Genomic DNA, 20,451 nt, shown 5'->3' with positions numbered 1-20,451 from the left:
GGAATGGGCTGAGGCACCATCCCTGGAGATATTTAAAAGACAGGTAGACATAGTGCTTAGAGATATGGTTTAGTGATAGCTTTAGTCAGTGTTAGGTTGATGGTTGGACTCAATGATCTGAAAGGTCCCTTCCAACCTAGGCAATTCTATGATTGAAATAGGGCTTAAGAAAGAAAAAATCCTCTATTTCAACCATACAAAAAAAAAACCCGACAAGAAAACCCAAACAAAAAACCAAGTAGCAAAGTTCTACTTGCTGAGTAAATCTCAATAGGTGCCCATTTGTTTTAAGGCAAGTGAGAGCTCCTCAGATGTCTCAGTGTTAGTAAATCCATCAGATTCGATACAACAGTTAATAAATTTTCATTACAAGATTACAAGGCAAGGATGTATCCAGCCTAGAAAAAACATAGATCACAAGATCAGACAATATATTCTCCAGTGTCCTCATGTACCCTGTGTATTTCCTGCTTTAGGAACCTACCCCCGCGTGAAAAAAAAAAAAGATACTTTCAGCTCTTGCATGTGTTTATATTATATCAAAAGATAAAACCAGTGATAGATTTTAGGTATTGAAATCCTGATATTTTCATCCTACTTTTTTTAACTTAAAAAAAAAAAAAAAAAGGCAACATGAGATAAATACATACACCCTAAAAAATTTGTCCTGAAGCTTCTTTGGATTATGACCTTCATGATAGTGAAAGAAAAAATTTCAAATAAGGTAAATTCCAGGATTTGTCTTGGCAGTATACAAATCATATTTAGATAGGAAGAGAGAAAGTAAAGTTCAGTTTCACCTAAATCATCTGTTACAAATGAAAAAAGTATTTTCATGAGGAAAAACATATACAGGAGATAACCAAGTCAGATTAAGCAGTTCACAGCAAGTGATCTTTAACTAGAAAACACCATATTTCGTATTTGTAACAGAGGTTCCAAAAAAACATTTCAGAGGATGTGTCAAGTTTTCCTAGAACCAAATCCTGGCAGCTCCACCTCCAGCTTTCAGCTCTGTAAATGAGATGGTGGGAAAGCCTGGTCCTCAACAGATCTGTGAAGAAGGATGTATCCTCTAGGCGGTCTGGAACTGCTCTTTCACCACCTTAGACACAAGTGCACCAGGAACAGGCATGACACAGCTGTGCACCAGATGCTCTGGATTTCTAATAATCCTGCTTGTAATCTGTACTAGGTACTTGTCTTTGCCATGATGATATGGCAGGATTGCATTTTGGATGCCTTGGTCTACAACTCAGTGATGACCAAAAGGCGCCCTTTTACCCTCCCTCTTTACCTCGGCTTAAGACCTAGTTTGCTTTTGTAGAATACCACTTCATCATTATACATCTTATAGATTGGCTTCTATAAATGACAAATAGGCTGTCATTTCTACTTTCTTATATCTAGAATAAACAAAAACCAAACAAACAAAAACCCAAAACATCAAAAGCTAAGAGTTCTACGCTGAATGAAAACATAAGGCTTTTCTCCATAGTGATCATTATTTTTATTAATCATGCAGTGAAGCAACTTAGGACTAATTTTGAAGAGAACACAAAGAGCTTTTGTACCTCAAGATATATGTATTCTGTAACTGTAAAAAGAATAGGTCCAGGTACCAATTAGTGAAAAGATGCACCTTCTTTTTTTGTTTTTAGTAATCAAAATAATAAAAATAATAACCTCTATCAAACAACACAAAAGCAAGCAAACCTTGAAAAATCAACACCACACTGTTATCTAAGCTGATTAAATATGTAACTTCACAGTATTACAGTGAATCAACAGAGTAACATAGTCAAGTGATCAAACCCTTAAACTAATATAACGGATTATCACCACTCACAAAGTTAACCCTAGGAGAATTTAAGACAATGACAACATCCTTCAGTTTCAATTCCCTTACTTAATATAAATGCCTACCTGATTTAAGTGTCCATTAGCTACTTTTTCCTTACACCTTACTGTCACTAATTACAGTGGGTTGTTATTCCATCATCCTGTTCTTCAAAAGGATACAGTGGGCTCTAAAAAGCATGCTAGTGAAATCACATAGCAGCAGATTAAAATACAACCATTAACACAAGAGAATCTGGCTCAGTGACAACTTGTGGTTTAAGTTCAGGAAATCATTAAATGACTCTGTTGGGCATCTCTCATGTGCACAGACAAATGAAAAAATCCAAGAGACTGAACAGTACAAATTCCACCCCACACACCACAAAGGTGAAAGAAAAAGCAAAAGACAGTAGAATAAACTACTTCTGCTTAACTGCCTGAGATCTTGTCATTGGCTACACGGACTCAAATTCTGTGGAACTTACTGCCACACACACAATTTTCATTCAGGCTTATGCTGGCTTCCCCAGTGACATAAATCTTTAAAGTCTTCCTCCTCTGGATAACCCATCCAAGGAAACAGCTCAATATAACTTCAGCTTTGTTGGTGGATAGCAGAATTTTTCTTTTTCCTTCTCTGGTCTTTGCATCTTGAGAAGGCATGTGCCACTTGCTCCGACTCTGAACCCAGTTCAGCATTTCAGAATCTCTTTGGTTTTTTAGGCCCAGATATAGTCACGACATTCAGGATGGTCTTCCAGACAGGCAATAAACTAAGATGTAGGTGGGTGTTTCCTAGAAAGTTTTGGTGTTGTCTCCCAGCTGAAATCAGGGAGAGAAGCTCTGCTGTCACCAAAAGCGGTTTTACTCTTACAACCAAAACAATCTTATTTCCATGTATGCATTTTATGACAATTTATTCTCTCCTTAGTACGCAGGCATGTATTTCTGGTAGGATCCATGTTGGGATCCATGTCTGGCTTGTTTGGAGGGGATTTTAAATGAACAAATTATAAGCTCACAACTAACTTCTACACCATATTAAAATAATTCATTTTTATATTAGTTTTTGTTTCCTTACATTAAAGTAATCTTGGGTTCAAATAGTGTCTAGATTTATATTCCTCTCAAAGTTTCTAATAATGATTTTCAATACACAGAAAAAGGGCTGCGTTCTGCATTTCTGCAGTGCCAGGCAGAGCAGTAGCCATTTCCTTTTTGTGATAACAGATAACAAGCCTTTCAAAGCCACAGAGTGACAAGAACTAATAAAGAGGAGGCATTATCCACCCCCACGTTTCTATTAACAGTTTTATATAGCATCATATAAGCCTCATCAGAGCAGAACACAATAGTTCCCCCAACACAAAAGCAAATATACAGTGACTGAGAAGATGAAAACTTCTACAGGAAGTTTGTATTTCTCTTTGCCTTCAAGGCTACATTCAGACTTTCCATTATGATCACTGATCTCAGAAAGACAGGTAAATGAATGCTATTTCAATTTAAATCCTTCTTGTAGCAAGAGAGGATGCACCCAGTAAGAAATCTGAAGAAAAAGTGAGGCCCTTGGCATACAGAAGAGTCAAAATATTCTACTGGATTCTGTGAAGCAACATCACTTATATTTGTTAAGGCTAATGCACCTTACCCCTGCAGACCTCAGTACAGCCTGAGCTTAGGGTAAGGAAATGTCAGAATAGTAATCTTTACTGACAAAGCAAAATTAAATACTCAATAATATAGAGGTTAATACAGAAATTAGGGACACTTCCTGGGTAGATAACAGATTTGGGGGGTGGGACATAATACGGCACGAGATGGGACACAGGCAGCAGGAAGAAGAATGGAACATGGGAAGAGAAAGATTCACACTTGCTGCTGTCAAAGCCTTAGGCCTGGATACTTCCTGTCTCACGGAGCTGTATTTTTGAAGGAAGAGTATATGCTTTCCACAGTGATTGTATAAGCATCTCTTCTTCATGCTCCTTGAAGAAAATATTGAAGTAGACATAGCACTTCTTAATTATACATTTCAAAAACTTAAAGAAAAAGGAACACTGTCTACTGTCAGACTCAGAAATCCATCTCCAGAGAGCAAGAAATGCACATGCAACTGAGATCTAAGTAACATATTCTGTTTTTTCATAGATCAGAAAAAAAGAACAGTTTTATAAGGAATATACCCTAGAAAAAAAGAAAGCTCCATGTGCTGAGTGGAAAAAGCCAGACTAGTAGATTTACAACATTATGTTTTATGTCTCAGCATCTTGCACGTCCAAAGAATACTGAATGATACAGCAATTAAAAGGCAGAACTGAAGAAATATATGCCCAGAAAATTCCCAACAGAAGGAGCTGGAAAGAAAAGTCTTCCCACAGTGTGAGTGTGAGAGGGAAGACAAGAATTCCAAAGACGTTGCCATTTGAAAAGCATTAATCAAACCAGCATGAAATCAAACCAACTTCAGTTGCTGTTACCCAAACAGTCCTTCAGACAGGCCGATTGCTGTGCATGCATACAGCCATTTACTATGAACAAACAAATAGCTCCACTGAAAAGTCTATTTAGCTCACCTCATTCTTCGTTTTTAAGACCTTCATATTTTTGCTTCAACAGAAATTTCCAGGCATTAACACTGATTTCAGCCTGACATGACAGAAAAAGAAGCTGCACAGACACACCTCTCAGTAGAAAAATCTGCAGTTAAAAGCCCAAATTCATGACCAATACAGAATATCTGTTGAATAGCTAAAGAAGAAAGCATTGTTTATAGTTTATATTCTCCAGTAAAAAGGTCACTAGGGAAGACAATTCAATATTTAAAGCACGAAGAGCAAAGCCTGGGGGAAGATGTCTGCCACTATAATTCCTCACTGACAGGTCCAGGGGATAACAGAATACCTTTCTTTGCTGCAAACACAAGGACAGCAAATGATTTTTTTCTTTCCCTTGCCCATTTTGAAGGAAGACGTAAACCCAAAACGCTCAAAGGAGGGGTATTCTCCCCTTCCTCTGCAAGTCTGCAACCAGCAAGATTGCAATGTCATTCCTGTTTGCTTCCCCTTTTTTTTCCCTGACACTCTTTAAGGTATCAGGAGCATGTGGTCACTAGAAGAGAAAGAATTAATTAGCACTTGGCTGTGTGCAGGATGACTGATGAATATTCATTTGGTAGCTGAAACGGACTTTGCCTCATGATTAAGGAGGCCTTCAGTGAACCAAATATTCCTATTACCAAATCACATGGTGCTTTATATAATACTTGCCAAACTGGAGTGGAAAAACCGTTACTGGCAAAATAAGGGGCAAAGGGAAAGGGCTGTACTGATTTTGAACAGCTTAAATACAAGAACAAATAAAATATGCCTTTGCATTACTCTACTGAAGGAGACCTTAAAACAGTCCAAGGCTCTGATTCACAATCCCTGCCAGCGTAGCTGTGGAAGGAAAGACTTAGCTGAAGAGGCCGCTGCCCCCTCGGATGGGAACAGCAACTTCTTCAGGGAATGTATCTCTACCTGAGAGAGGTTGCAAATGACGGTCTTCAGCAATCGCACCTCACAGCCTTGCATATTAACATAAATTGACAGTGATGTTGCCTCTTGTTAATACACTGGGTTGCGGTGGCTTAGATCAGGCGTACCACCTTTCCAGAACTCAGCTGCAGGGGCATAATTTTCTGCAGGGAGTAGGGGACAGCTTTACAATTGTCCCAGCTGGAGTCAGCAGAGGACACGAATAAGCCTGCATTCTCCCAACACGCTGCATTTGAAAATGAATTTTTATGAACTAGTTTGTCGTGAATTCAAGAAAAGGATGGCACTGCAAGGACACTAGCGAGCTTGTGGTCAGCAAGCATACCGTAAGCAATATAGGTAAACAAGCACTATTTAGAAACCCTCATTATATCAGTTTTTAAGGGATGTACATGCTCCCAGGCCAGAAAGTTCAGCTGTGATTGGTATAGTCACCATCATCAAAATTTAAGAGAGGGAATATTTTTACAGCAAAATATCCACATAAACCTTTGTTCAACAGTACAATGCTGGCAGTGATACATATCATTTGAGCACTTTCTTTTCAGAACCAAATATATGAAATATATTCATTCAAATTTAGGGTTGGACTCCTTGCACAACTGTGTTAATAACAAAAGGCACCTTTTAGTCAACTGACCTTTCTAACTTCACAGTTGTGTTACAAACATTAAAGATCTGCCGCACCAATTTTCATTAACAGCTTCTACTCCTCCCATCCAGTGGAATGGCCATGAAAGAGGTTTCTTCACCATTTCTTAACACAACCTTGGTGAATTTAAAAAAGCAAAACAAAACTGCTTATTAAAAAAATAGAAGCAATCCAGAGACTAGCGACATCTTTTTTCCTCTCTCTCTTTTTAAAAAACAAACAAACAAACAAACAAACTCGGGAATAAATCTGCATAAACTCATCAGATGTGAATAAGTAAGATAAATAAGGGCCATCATCCTGGCAAATGGTACACACTGTCTTCATGTCTGTGTCCAAAACAGGGCTGGGAAGTGACCTGGGCCACATACTTCCTGGGAAAGAGTGAGACTTTAGCAAATACCACTTACTGAAACTACGCCCTGGCATGATACCAACTGCACCAGGTTTGGCTCCCTCGACTCTGTAGCACACTGGCAGCACTGTGAGACTCTGAAACAAGCCACACGTAACCCCCAGTTTCAGGCTACTAGAACACGTGCAGCACAGATCTCATCTTATTTCAGATGCTAAGTAGGAAAAATACCATTACCTTTACTGTCCCCATTGCCCATTTTCCAGCAGAGGACACATTCACCGTTCCTTGAAGTTAGGTGGCTCTTCAGGTTGTTATGTCTTCATGTATGGACAAGGATACTGAGGCACTTTCTGTTACTGCTATGTGCTCAAGTCAACTTCTTGGAAGGCTTTCCAGAGGATCAAAATAAGGTGCCTCAGACAGACAATATCAAAACATATCTAGAGTCAGTGCTATTATTCCAGGTGGCTTCCTGGAAGCATTAGAAAGTGAGAAGTTTTTGCTTTGGGGGAAGAAGGCTAGGACTTATCAAAACCTCTGAATTTACTAATGCCAGAGATCCTAGCAAGTACCAAATTTAAGAACACAGCTGCTTCTCTCAATTTACCAACATGCTGAGGAAACCGTATGATCACTTACAACTACTAGAAAATGCTTATTTCTGATAATTTTTTGGTAACACAGGTAAGTATCACAAAATTTCTTCTAGGCAAAAATGAGAAAAGCTTTGGCATAAGGAATGACTGAAAATATTTTGTAAATGTTAACCCACAGGAGAATGCAATGGGGACAGGAACAAAGGTCCTTATATGACTACATCCAGGGTATAGATGAAAAGGAACACACCTTGGAGAAAGCAGACCCTTCTCTGAATCTAGTCCTTGTGCTAACAGAACCACACCACGTAAGTCACTGTGGCCAACTCCTGCAATACAAGAGTACCGTGAATTCAGAGGTTTTCCCAGGTTTTAACACTTTTCCCAAAGTGTTAAAAGGTAAAATATCTCTTTGTGTGGTTGGTTTTTTTTTTAGTTAGGCTCCTTATTATTGTAGCTGTATGAATATGCTTGAGAACCCTCTTCCAAAAGGCTGAAGAACCAGAAGAGGAGATATTGCAAGGTGCCTTTACTCTGATCCATTCTTAAATAATTTTCGTTCTACTGGTGGAAGGATAGAAGAATTTTCATTTTTTTTGGCCACAGGGGCTTGCCAGCATTGGATACATTAGTACACCTTCCATACAATTTACACCTCAGCTCCACACATGCAAAGATCAGCTCTAAGAAATGCAGGGTCCTGTTCTTTAGCACACATGGAGATACATCCTCCATGCACCTTGTCATCAGCATCCCATTCAATCTCCTGTCATGGCCCTAGCCCTAACCACCAGCCTCAACTCAATGAACCTTCTCCTCAACCAGTCATACTTACTCATGTTTCATTATTCACCACACCACAAGCTTAAGTAGTCTGTTGACTGCTAGACCTTTCTCCCTCAAGTTTCTTTTCAAAGCCTTTTGAAACTGCTGCACAGCCTTATTCTTGAAAAATCTTATCTGGACCCAAAATGACCTCAAGTGACTATCACTGTGGCACCACAACTTAAAAAGTACATCTTGCTTCAAATGCTGTGTTGTTTCCTTGGATGCTGACCTGAGGTCCTTGTATGTGTTCCCATCTGCACTGTGCTTAGCTGCAAAACTGAGTCACTGTGATTCCCCTTCTCTGTGTCCCTCCTCATCCAGTCTTTGTCTTACTTGTCTGAAAGATTGCAAGCAGAGGACAGGGCAGGGTCTGACTTCTCTGGTGCTTACAACATTGGGGCTCACTTACTTAGGGTTTTAGATTGTACGTTATACAAAGAGGAACAACTCCTAGTCACAACAGGCTTGAAATCCACTTAAAGTAAGTGGATTACAGCAAGCTTTTATAACATCAATGACTGTTCTGATGCAGCACATTTAGGTTATGCTTATTTCTATTACCTTTCCTTTGAATTAAACAGTTGGAGCAGACAGCCAAGGAAAACATAGGTATTATTTCTAATAATCCAATTCCACAGCAAGTTAATGAGGGAAATAAGTAATTTTAAAGCTTTCTAAAATTGAATGAGATTTTTTAACAAGAACTTCACAGGGTCAATTCATTAAGTATCTTTGTATACTAAGACTCAGATTTGGAGGCTTCCCCTCACATTAGAAACATCATCAGTTCAGTTTGCGTCTATAAGCATATCCTGCAGTTGCTTATGGCCAGCGGATAAGATATGCCCTTGTGGTGGGTTGACCTCAACCAATACCGAAACACCCACCCTGACTCCTGCTCATTCCTCTCCTGCAGAATGGCAAAAAAACAGAAGGAAGGCAAGAAGATTCATGGATTGAGATAATGACAGTTGGACAGGTAAAGCAAAGATGGGCATGCAAGCAAAGCAAAAAGAGGAATTCATTCACTACTTCCCATTGGCAGGCACGATCTTCAGCTACTTCATGGAAAACAGCACCTCAACATGCACAATAGTCGCTTGGGAAGACCGCCATAACAACAAAATGTTGCCCTTCCTCCTCCTTTCACCAAGCTTTTAATGCTGAGCATGACATCAAATGGTATGGAATATCCCTTTGTTCAGTTCGGGTCAGCTGTCTTGGCTCTGTCGCCTCCCAGCCAGTTTGCCAGACCTCGCCATATTGATATCCCAGCCACCTTCCTCCCTCTCTTCCAGGGAGACTTTACTCACGTGCGTTGCTTGATTGTAGTGCATGTTTCACATGTGTGATGGCTTCAACAGTCAGGGCCACTCCTTAATCACAAGGCCATCTTTTAGTTGTCTCTCCCAGTTAGTCCTTATCTTGAATTCCTCAAGCTTTTTCATCCTATTTTCTCCCCCTGTCCTGTAGAGAAGGGGAGTAAGAACAGCTCAACAGGCATCTGGCTGCTGGCCAAGGTTAACCCATCACAATCCAAACCTGCTCCCTTTAAGACATTCCTTATAGCTAGACAAGGCTCTTGCCCAGAGCAAAGATCAAGCTTGCCTTGGATGACCTCCTTGACTGAGTTTTTGAGTGTAATTATCTACTGAAAATTCAAAATTCAAAGCTGCTGAGAAATTCACGTGATCAGCACTCCTGCAGGCAAGGACAAAGCATCTTATCAAGGTGTTGAACACATTCAGTGAAACTTGGTTAAATAAATCATCTTTTAAATCAACCTTTGCCCAATCAAAGTCCAGCCTTACTTATAGGTACAGCCAAAGGAGGGACAGCAAAAGAGAATTCCTGTGAAGGCTGCTCCACACAGACATACAGGTAAGAAATTCCTTTTTTGCTAATCCTTCTTCCCTTAGAAAAATAATTTTTAAAATCCAAAAATTCTGCATGTAAAGTTTTCAGGGATTAAAGGAGTAGTATGCAGTGCACTGGAACCTTCCTTCCACTTTGAAATACAAATAAGTAATCTTTCCCACAAAAGCCTACCAATTCTTCAGCTTTGTGTACCATTGGTTTTGAATGTTAACTTCAGGAATTAGCACAGATTCCCACCATTTGTCAAGAAAAACTGCTTTGAGTTGTAGTTGTGAACAATACAGTCTGATGTGTTCCAAACAATGCCCAAATAATAAGGCAGTCCATCCCTATACGGAGCCAGTCCCAGTGCAACTACATGGAGACTCAAAAAAGCACAAGGCACCTGACCAAGGAGAAAAGTGAATCGTGGTCTGCAGGCTTCCCATCCCTGCACGCTGAGATTCCCCATATTATCCAGCTTCAGTGACATCTGTGACCCACCCCCACAACACATCCATACTGTTCTATATGTTGCCCAACTAACCTCAACAATGCACTTTCAGCTTGAAGAACAAACAGTCTGTAGCACGGGTAGCCACAGAAGTGGTTCTGCTACCATGGAAGGCTGCTACCATGGAAAGATTTCACTGCCAGCTACTTCTAAAAAAAGGGAAAGAAGAAAAAGGCCAGTTCCCACATACATTAGTCACACAGGTGATATAAACAGAAGAAAAACCACAGAGTTGCAAAGAAACCTTCAGATGCAAAGGGATGAATTTTCTCAGTATTTATTAGGTTGTGATTAATGGCTAATCTCTTCAATACAGCTTTGGCCTTTTGACAGACTTCTGTCAGTAGAGAGAGGCAGAAAAAAAAATCCTTCCAGTGAAATACAATTTGCTAATTACCTGGACTTTTCAATTGGAGGAAGCCGTCTTCATTCGTCTTGTTCCTTTTTCATCATGGATCTTCGGCAGCAGCATTTCCCTAGATAACTATCTTTGGAGTTGTTCCCTGGTCACAACTACTGGTTACTTCCAGTACGTAGTATTCCTGCTAATGATATACATTACCCAAATCAGAGTTTCATTTCATCATAACAGCATAGAAGACTTTAGGTTGAAAGGGACTTCTGGAGGTTGCCCAGTCCAATGTCCCGTACAAAACAGAGCCAACTTAGATCAGGTTGCTCAGGGCCCCATCTAGGTAAGTATCTTCAAGGACAAAGATTCTACAGCATCTCTGGGCACCTGTTCTAGTATTCGACAGCCCCCAAGATGAAAAACTGTCCTTATGGCTGTCTAATTGGAATTTCCCTTGCTGCAGCCTGTGTCTGTTGCCTCTCATCCTACCACTGTTAACTTCCAAGAAGAGTTTGTTCTCTATACAATCCAGTTAGGCAGTTGAAGACATCAATAAGATCTTCCTCTTACTTTCTCTTCCCAAGACTGAACAAACCCAGCTCCCTCAGCCTCCTTAAACATTATGTGTTCCAAAACCTAAATCACCTCAGTGGACTAGCTCCAGTACGTCAATTACTTGGGGAGCTCAAAACTGGAGACAATACTTGCATGTGATCTCACAAGCGCCAAAGACAGAGGAACAATACCTTCCATTGACCTGCTGGCTACATTCTGATACCATCCAGTCTACAGTTGACCTTCTTCACTGCAAAGCTACATCAATGACTCACATTGAACTTGGGCACTTGAGTGCTGCCCAGTAGCGCTGCCTTCTGGCCAGCCAGAAGTCAGCCTGTATTGTTCTGCAGGGTCTAGATACAATTTTTTTTTTTTCCACTTTACTTTGTTGAACTTCATGAGGTTCCTGCACTCATCAACAATAACACTGCAGTTATGATGCCATTTCCCGAAACTTAATTTTGTCTAGCTAAAATAACTAAGAACAGGAAAGCCTGGTTAGAATAATGAGGTTCCTCCTTGATCCCACCTGCTCGTCCATCTGCACAGGTTGCCCAAAGAAGCTGTAGACTCTGCATCCTTGGAGATATTCAAAAGGCTGAGAGATCTGGGCCTGTTCAGCCTAGAGAAGCAAAGGCTCAGGGAAAACTTAGCAATGTATAAAAATATCTGAATGAAGGGTACAAAGAAGATGGAGGCAGGCTATTTTCAGCAGTGCCCAGTGACAGGATGAGAGAATATGGGGACAAACTGGAACACAGGAAGCTCTGTCTGAATGTAAGGACACTTTTTTATTATGAGAGTGACTGAGCACTGCCACAGGGTGCCCAGAGATGTAATGGAGCCTCCCTTCTTGGAGACATTCAAAAGCTGTCTGGATTTGGTCCTGGGAAACTGGCCCTCAGTGGCCCTGCTTGAGCATAGGGGATGAACGAGATGACCTCCAGAGGTCCCTTCCAACCTTGACCATTCTGCAATTCTGTGAAGTCCCATTTTGTCAGATAACTTTCCTATAGCGTTCCACTATTTTTGTGCTGCCATTATTTTTCCTCTGTAAGACTTAATTCTGGTATTAAATCCTCAACTCAATTTTCAATATGTTATCACAGGCAGACAACTTCTCTCTTCCAGTTCTGCATCTCGCTTAACTTCATTTGAGATAGGGAGACAAGAAAAGCAAGGAGGGCAAGAGAAAAGGGATTGGTTTCTTCTCCCCAGCATTGTTATCTAGCTTCAACTTTGCACTGCTGGGTTCCCAGGGAAACGAAACCCCAAGAATTCTGAAGCAAACTGTCTCAATATGTATTTAGAGGGAACATATCCAGGTAAGCTTACTGGTTTTACTTACACTTATCTTTTCCATCCTGTCTGGTAGAGATGACTTCTATTCTTCAGCCCCGAGAATGCAAAGTGACTAAAAAGCCTCAAAACAGCTACGGATTCTACCTGCGTGTTGAGAAAGACACAGCAGGGCACCTCATCCGGAACGTGGAAAAGAACAGTCCAGCTGAAAAGGCTGGCTTGAAGGATGGAGACAGAGTCCTCAGGGTTAATGGTGTGTTTGTAGACAAGGAGGAACATGCACAGGTACATCTGGGGAGGTACTCTTTATCAGGGAATGTAGTGATAGGACGAGGGATAATGGTTTTAAATTGAAAGAGGGTAGGTTTAGATTACATACTAGAAAGAAATTCTTTACTGTGATGGTGGTGAGACACTGGAACAGGTTGCCCAGAGAAGCTGTGGGTGCCCCATCCCTGGAAGTGTTCAAGACCAGGCTGGATGGGGCTTTGATCAACCTGATCTAGTGGGAGGTGTTGCTGCCCATGGCAGGGGGGTTGGAACTCAATGATCTTGAAGGTCCCTTCCAACTCTAACCATTCTATGATTCTATCTCTGTTTAGTCTGGGGTCCATACCACTCCCTCATACCCAGAGCCACTGCCACTATGTGAAGCTTTCTCTTCCAGTCTTTATGGCATCTTCAGCAAGGAAATCCAACATCTAAGTCAACTTCTCTGAGTATCTCCCTGCATCATTCATTACCCACCATGGGCATGAAATGTCTTCAAGCTGCCTCCATAGTGCATAAGCAGAAGAATAAGACAACAAAACCAGTAGACAGTGAAACCCTTCCTGGGAAGAGCTTTTAGGTCAATCACTCTAGCACCTGCTTGCCATTTCACCTTGTCCACTACAGGTGGTGGAGATTGTCAAAAACAGCGGGAATTCTGTTGTACTTCTTGTTCTGGATGATGCATCCTATGAAAAGGCAGAAAAGGAGGGAGTGAACTTGGAAGAGCTGGGTCAAAAGGTGTCAACAGGACAGCAGCACGAGCAGCAGTCACCACAACCCATGGCTAATGGAGCAATCACCGCAGTTCCACAACCTCGGCTCTGCTACCTAGTGAAGGAGGAGAAAGGCTATGGCTTCTCTCTGAAAACCACAGAAGGTGAGAGCCTGGGGAGAAGGGATGGTATATAGGTATATATGGCAGCAGGGACAGAGGCAACCACAGTTAACATGTGGGGGCCAGTGGGGACACAAACTGCTAACAGAAAGAAAGTGAGAAGCAGCAAGACGAGTTCAGGTTCATCTCTAGTCCATTTCTGTACAGCATGTGCAGTACACAGTTTTCTGAAGATTGCATTTCTTACGGGGCGGAGAAAAGACTGGGGGGGGGGGGAGAGAGATAAAAAGAATAAGTGATTTTCTACTTGTTATTTAAGCCCGCTCACCAAAACCAAATTTGCAGTCGCTGCTCAAATACCAGATATACACCCAAGATGCTACACTAAGTCCTGTTCCATTCCTCACCTCCGGAATCAGCATTAAAGGTTCTAGATAGCTTTAATAAACTTTTCCTGATTTGTAAGTTATTTTATTAAGAAAGCAAGGGATTTGAAACCTCTTCTACATAAGGTCAGTCAACAGAATGTGCAAGTTTTCTGGAAAGCATCACCTCTAAAGAGAGTATTTTGGAATGCAATATAAGTGAAAGACCAAACATGGAAGCTTTCCAAACACAGGAAATTATGAAATGTATAAAACAACAATAAAAGCAGCTCCTCACTTCAGATTGGGAGGGGAAGGAGGCAGGAATCAAATCCCTTTCAGCTATCTTAATCAGCCCCCTTGGAACTCTTGGTAGAGAAATAAAAGATTGTTTGAGCTGTGAAGAGTGAACAAACACCTCCCTCCCCCACAGAAGTGATTTTTCCAGGACGGAGTAAGAGACAGAATCTATGTGGAAGGTTTGTGGTACCACTGTAAGCTGCACGTAAGCAGAGACTAAGAGTCTCTAAGGACATCAGTGCTGAGTTTCCTTAACCATTAAATTCAGGCATATTTCAGTGACTTACCCTGTGTAATGAGTTTTCATTTATTTTAGGACATAAGGGGTTGTTCATAGTAGAGCTTTCATCAGAAGGAGCAGCTGCAAAGGCTGGTGTCCAAAATAATGATCGCCTGATTGAAATCAATGGAAAAAATGTGGAAAGTGACACACATGAGGAAGTGGTGGAAAAGGTATTTGTTTGTATCCTGATTCATCTCCTCTTCTGGCCCACTTTCACAGCAACCTATCAGGGTTACTGAGGAGGCAGGTCTGGCTGATTTGAATGCTTCCCAGTAAAACTTGGAAGCGACCGTTCGTGTATCATCTGCTTTGTACCCCCCTGCTTTGGCTCTGTTGTCAAGCAGCCTCTTGAACTGACTCTGAATGAGTACTGCCATCAAGACAGTCCAAAGAATTTTAAATAACATAAGTATACTGCTGCCAGAAACCCTATTAAATAAGTCATGCTCTGTTCCTAGAAGTCCTGGAAATACTCCTAATGGTAAGAGGGCAAGTCATCAAATGTGGTTTTCAGGGCAGGAAGAGGGGGAACTCTCTGATGATACAGCTAGCACGGAACAGGGAAAATTCATGATTTTAGACAGTAGTTCCTTTCCTGTTAAGTCCAAAACTAATGAAAATTACTGTGCAAGTAATTTCCCTACTTGGCCTCAGCTGCAAAGAACATTGCTAATGAGGCTTCCAGCTTTTCACCATTGGCACTGCTAAAATGCAGCTGGAGCTGAAGAGATTTCAGAGAGCCATGAGGCAGTACATACTCTGGCATCCCAGCACCACAATTCAGTGCACACTACTAACTATGGAACCGTGCAACACCTGTGTTTTGTTGAGCTGCTATAACATCAGCAGCGGAGTGACATTAGTTAAGTTGAGTAAAGAGGGCCCCCATTTGACTAGAAAGGAAAAAGAGAAGGATGGACTCGTAGAGGTTGAACAGACACCCCCCAAAAAAACCCCAAAACCTCCGAATCAGTAATACAGGAAGACAGAAGATGATCGAAAGTGACAGAAACTTTGTCACTGTAATCTAAAATAGTGGCATAGATTGCACGGTATGTCTATATCATAGAGTTCCACATCTAGATAAGCCAAGCGCTATCTGCTGAGGCTCACAGATTCTACTGGCACTGTATGCCACCCTCGCAGCCCTCTACAGCTAATTCCCTAGAGGTCAGGAACACAGTGTGAAATACAGAAAATTTCCTCATATATATGCCGGGTCTTACATGCCCAAGATCTTGTCATGGTCCAAATTTCTGACTGGAGGAAAAAAAATAAATAAATCAACTTGTAGTAGCATGGCCTACACCTATGGCTCATTCACCACCAGTACCCACACACTGCTATGTATCAGTACACCAGTTACCAAAGTATCTACAATTCCCTCATGTTGTTGAAGGGGTGACATCTGAGATTGTACATGTACTATCACAGGTAAAGAAGTCTGAAAATCATGTTATGTTTCTACTTTCAAATGAAGAAACGGACCACTATTACAGAAGTCGGGAGATGATCCTGAGCAAAGACAGCGCCAGCCTAAGATTGCTTCCCCTCAAACCTCGACTTATTGAGATCCAGAAAGGAAAAAACGGTTATGGCTTTTATCTACGGATGGAACAAAATACTGGTGGTAAGAACCAAGTTAACACACAGACCATGACATTCACTATACAGTTTCTTCCTGTACAAGGTTTGCAGACCTCATTCTCTTTGGCTTCTTACTGGTCATCTAGGAGAAGTCCTCTCTATAGACGTGTTGCAAACAGAGCTACATCAGGGAAATGGTCTCAACCCAAAGCGCGATTCTGACAATTAGCCTTTGCCATGCATTTTAACGTCTTTAAACTTACGAAGCATATGCCTTCACATCAATCTCTTTTCCCTTCTGATCTTAGATCATGTAATCAAGGATGTTGATTCTGGGAGCCCAGCAGCCACGGCAGGTCTCAAAGACAATGACATCTTAGTAGCTGTGAATGGCGAGCAAGTGGATGGTCTGGATCATGAAAGCGTGGTGGGAAAAATTAAGCAGTCTGAGGCAAAAACTACACTCTTGGTAGTGGATAAGGAGACTGATGCCATGTATAAACTGGTAAGAAAATGCAAACTACTGCTAAGAATTGATAATTTATCATTGTGAAGAGAAACGTATAGCAATGAAACAGCCAGTCTGTTCTGACAGATACTTCTTCAACTTGCAGGAAATGTCTAAGATACACCCATATTTCAGCAACTCCCCTTGCATTTGTACAGCAAGTCACTAAACAACCAAATTTTTGGCCTCTTCCAGATTTTTATAGATGCTATTGGAATAATTCTAAATTTAAACACACCTCAAGAGAGGTGAAAAGTTTAAGACAGCAAATTCAGATCTACGTGGCTGTGTAACCATTTATGAACAAAATGAGTAACAAAATTCCCTTTTCACAGATCAATACCATAGTTTTCCACTCAGCCAGACATTAACAGCAATAAGTTCTTCATTGCAGCTCAAGTCCGAGTCATTAAAAAGGTTTCAAACAGAACATGTTGAGCATGAAAGCCTAATACAGATTTCACAACAGAAGTTTTTATGTTAACAAAAGTTTTATTTGTCACTTCTTTCAGGCTCAGATTTCTCCCTTCTCATACTACTACAAAGCACAAGATCCAACTCCAGCTAAAATGGATGAAAGAGTGGAGTTGCACACTGAGCAGAAAGTGAACCACAAGCCAAGAATCTGCAAGATGGTGAAAGGGCCTCATGGCTTTGGCTTCAGTTTGAACATGATCAAGAACAAGCCTGGACTGTTCATCAATGAGGTACTAACGTAGAATAAGGAAAAGCTCGGGTAGTCTGTCAGACAGCCTCCTCCCTTCTGTCCTGCAAATATATTAAAGAAAAACAACAAAAGACAAGTCTCCTCTCCAGAGTTCTCAGATAAGAGCTGTAATTGTTGAAGTCAGACTGACATCGTAGGAACAAGATAAAAAATAAGCACCAGAAAACATTCCTCCATTCTGCTAGATGTCTAGAGGGAAAGGGAATCCAGCTTTTGCATCATTTCTGCTTTTATGCATGAGGCTGGTATACTAAAGTTAGTATTTTAAATAGATTTTTTTGACTGTAGAACATCCTAAACGTAAGGTAGACACTTTCACCCTGCTCTAAGCCCCCTTCTCTGAATTTCACAGCTGGCAAAAGTTAAATGTCTACTGTCTCAAATTATGTCTGTGTCTTTAGCTTCCTTGAGAGGAGGGGTTCCACTAATTATGAAGGAATCTGTGAAAGGTAGTAAAGTTAACTTTAAACCCACTGAACAGGGACCTGCAAAGAAAATTGGTTTTCCTCATCTTCACGATTCTACCATGCCATATTTCTATAATGAAAGTCTACCAAAACCAAGATGCATCTTAAATCTCAAACTGATGGGTTCCTTGTTTATTATGTCTAAGCCTATTGCCTCTCTCAATTCATTTCTGCCCCACAAACCTCCCCGTCCCCATGCTTATTTTGCCATCTTGTAAGGACAGCAGTAGCACAATGGTCTAACTAACCATCAGTTGTTACTGCATCTTTCCAAGTTTTATGGTAATATCAGAGTTTGAACTTGCCTTTGCAGGTACAAAACCACGGGCCAGCTGACACAGCAGGCGTAGAAAATAACGACTTTTTGGTGGAAGTGAATGGGGTGAATGTGACCAATGAATCCTACAACAAAGTGGTGGCAAGAATCCAAAATACTGGTGACAGACTAACACTACTGGTGTGCAGCAAAGATGCCTACAAATACTTCCAGGGCCAGAACATTCCCATCACAGCCTCTATGGCAGATCCAGTCCACGACACTTCTGAACCTGCTGCTTATAAAGAAAACCATCTGTCAGAGGCAGAGAGAAACTCACCTGAACCAAGGGAAAGGGTGAGTAATAATGCACTAAGTAGATGTCGAGGGATCATCTAAGGGATAGGACAATAACTTTTTCCAGCTAGTATGTATTCCTGAGCCTGGACTTTTACTACAAGTCAATGTTATTAAAAGGGAAGCTGTGGTATGATTATCATAAGCAACTCTTCCTTTCCCCACACATAATACAGGTGAGTATCTTTAATGCCAGATTAAATCACAGAAAGGACGCACATACAAGAGACTTTATGGAACAAGATAATTCAAATACAGTACTCCTTAATGAAGATGGGAAACAGGCAATACAATCCTGAAAGTACAGGGGAAAAAAGTGCTTAAATACACCAAAAAGCATAAACCACTTTCAGGGAAATCAGGTGAAATATTTCAAAACAGATCATTAGCTTGTCCAAAATCATTCAGTGTTTAGCTACAAATATTGTTAATAGCTACAAATACATGGTTTAGTGATGTTTTTTTTTATCAGAGTTAGGTTGATGGTTGGACTAGATGATCTTAAAGGTCCCTTCCAACCTAGACAATTCCATGATTATATGATTTTGTAGAAGGAAGAGTGACTGACAGGTTAGCATGACATTTTCTAGGAAATGTGCTGATTTGAAAATAATTTACTCACTTCATGCCATTAGAAAGAATCTGAAGCACGAGCAAAGTCAGAAAAGCAGGAAGGTATTTCTTCTTGAAACGGTCATTTTGAAACCTCTGTGTGGTCATCCTTAAGTATTTAAATGTTTCTTTTCTGATCATGCAAAAGAGGCAGACAAGGAAGAATAAGACCAGTACAGCCTCCTATTCATTTTTCACTAGCCTTGTCTGTAAATGTCCAGCTGCAAGGTTTTTCAAGTTTCTTAGTCACCAAGCTGCATTGTGCAGATCTGAAGTTAGCACCGCTTTTGTGTGCAAATTCACCAGGTACGGGAATTAAACAAGAAGAAACATTGGACAAATTTCTCTCTGCACGTACCTAACCAAAAAGCGCTCGAACAACAAAAATCACATTTGTTGGCTCATTCAAACAAGTACATGATTAGTGCAGATGAAAATAGGAGTCCTTCAGAACACTGCACACTATCAAGCATGTTTACAAACTAAAAATAATCAGAATCTATTTGTTACTCCTCTGCAGGCAAGCTCATCCTCCTCTTCACAATCAGCTGCCTCTACAAGAGCAGACAGTGACAACAACGATGACACAAAGTTGTAAGGAGACAAACTACGCCAAGAACAAAACCAATAAAACCTTCCAGATCCTCTTTCTTCAATCATTCTTTGCTACTACACCTCCCAGAACTTGACTGTTCCTATGAGTGCCATACCTGTAAAGGACTGCAATCTCTTGCTGAAATGCAGCTGCCTGAAATAAACACTTCAGTGTAACTTGCATTCATCTAACACACTGCAATTGCACTTCACTGGCTTTCTGCCTTGTAAATCGGGCAGTTAGTCCCTTACTTCCGTAAAGGCTTAAATAACTAGAAGTATATAATTAAGTATACTGCAGCAGAAGGCAGAAACATTTTATAGATTTGTAAAGCGTCTTAGCCTTTTAAGGTTAAGCTCTTAATAAAGAGCAACTGACTTCTCCCCTTCTCCCAGGAGAGGCAGTTCTCCCCCTAATCCAAGTCCATCCACTCAATCTCTGTGGTGACTCTTCTACGCCATGCTTACAGCAGTACAGCTGCTGTGAAATGGCATAAACCAACATACTCTGTGCATTACGCTCCTTTCTCCTGCTAACACTGCAGAAATTTCTTTCAAACATTAAGCTAACTTCGTAATTTATAACTCAAGATGTTGAAGCACTATTCCCTCTTCTCTGCAGACAGCTGTGGATCATGGTAGTTAAAACAGCATACATAATTCAGTCATGAAGGCTTGTCTAACTCCAAGTCAACATCACATTGTCTTGAATGTGGCATAAATGGCTGTGTAATATTGCTGCTGTATACTCTGCCTCCTTGCTGTACGCTGAAGACAACACAGAAATAAATTGTTTAGAGTGCTGTTCCCCCCCACCTCCTCCCCGCCCCAGGTCTTACTCTCGCCACCTATGATTTATGTTCCAGAACAATTTTACAACAAAGCAAGC

At 40.9% G+C, this 20,451-nt stretch overlaps 1 protein-coding gene across 1 annotated transcript; it reads left to right on the top strand.

Moving 5' to 3' along the window:
* Positions 1-12,473: 12,473 nt before the first annotated feature.
* PDZK1 (PDZ domain containing 1) lies at positions 12,474-19,566 on the top strand. The gene is made up of 8 exons (XM_074154969.1): positions 12,474-12,683; positions 13,296-13,548; positions 14,488-14,624; positions 15,889-16,084; positions 16,350-16,546; positions 17,062-17,256; positions 18,057-18,356; positions 19,489-19,566. The coding sequence occupies exons 1-8, from the start codon at positions 12,474-12,476 to the stop codon at positions 19,564-19,566; spliced, it is 1,566 nt and encodes a 521-aa protein (XP_074011070.1).
* The last annotated feature ends 885 nt before the right edge of the window (positions 19,567-20,451 follow it).

This window comes from Numenius arquata, chromosome 1, assembly GCF_964106895.1.
Source record: "Numenius arquata chromosome 1, bNumArq3.hap1.1, whole genome shotgun sequence".
Lineage (NCBI taxonomy): Eukaryota > Metazoa > Chordata > Aves > Charadriiformes > Scolopacidae > Numenius > Numenius arquata.
This window is presented reverse-complemented; position numbering and strand designations above follow the sequence as displayed.

Bases quoted from the DNA above. Each gene is read 5' to 3' on its own strand.
- PDZK1 (XM_074154969.1), top strand. From the start codon at position 12,474: ATGACTTCTATTCTTCAGCCCCGAGAATGCAAAGTGACTAAAAAGCCT. The intron at 12,684-13,295 runs GTACATCTGGGG...TGTCCACTACAG, and splicing joins ACAAGGAGGAACATGCACAG to GTGGTGGAGATTGTCAAAAA. The intron at 17,257-18,056 runs GTACTAACGTAG...TTGCCTTTGCAG, and splicing joins CTGGACTGTTCATCAATGAG to GTACAAAACCACGGGCCAGC.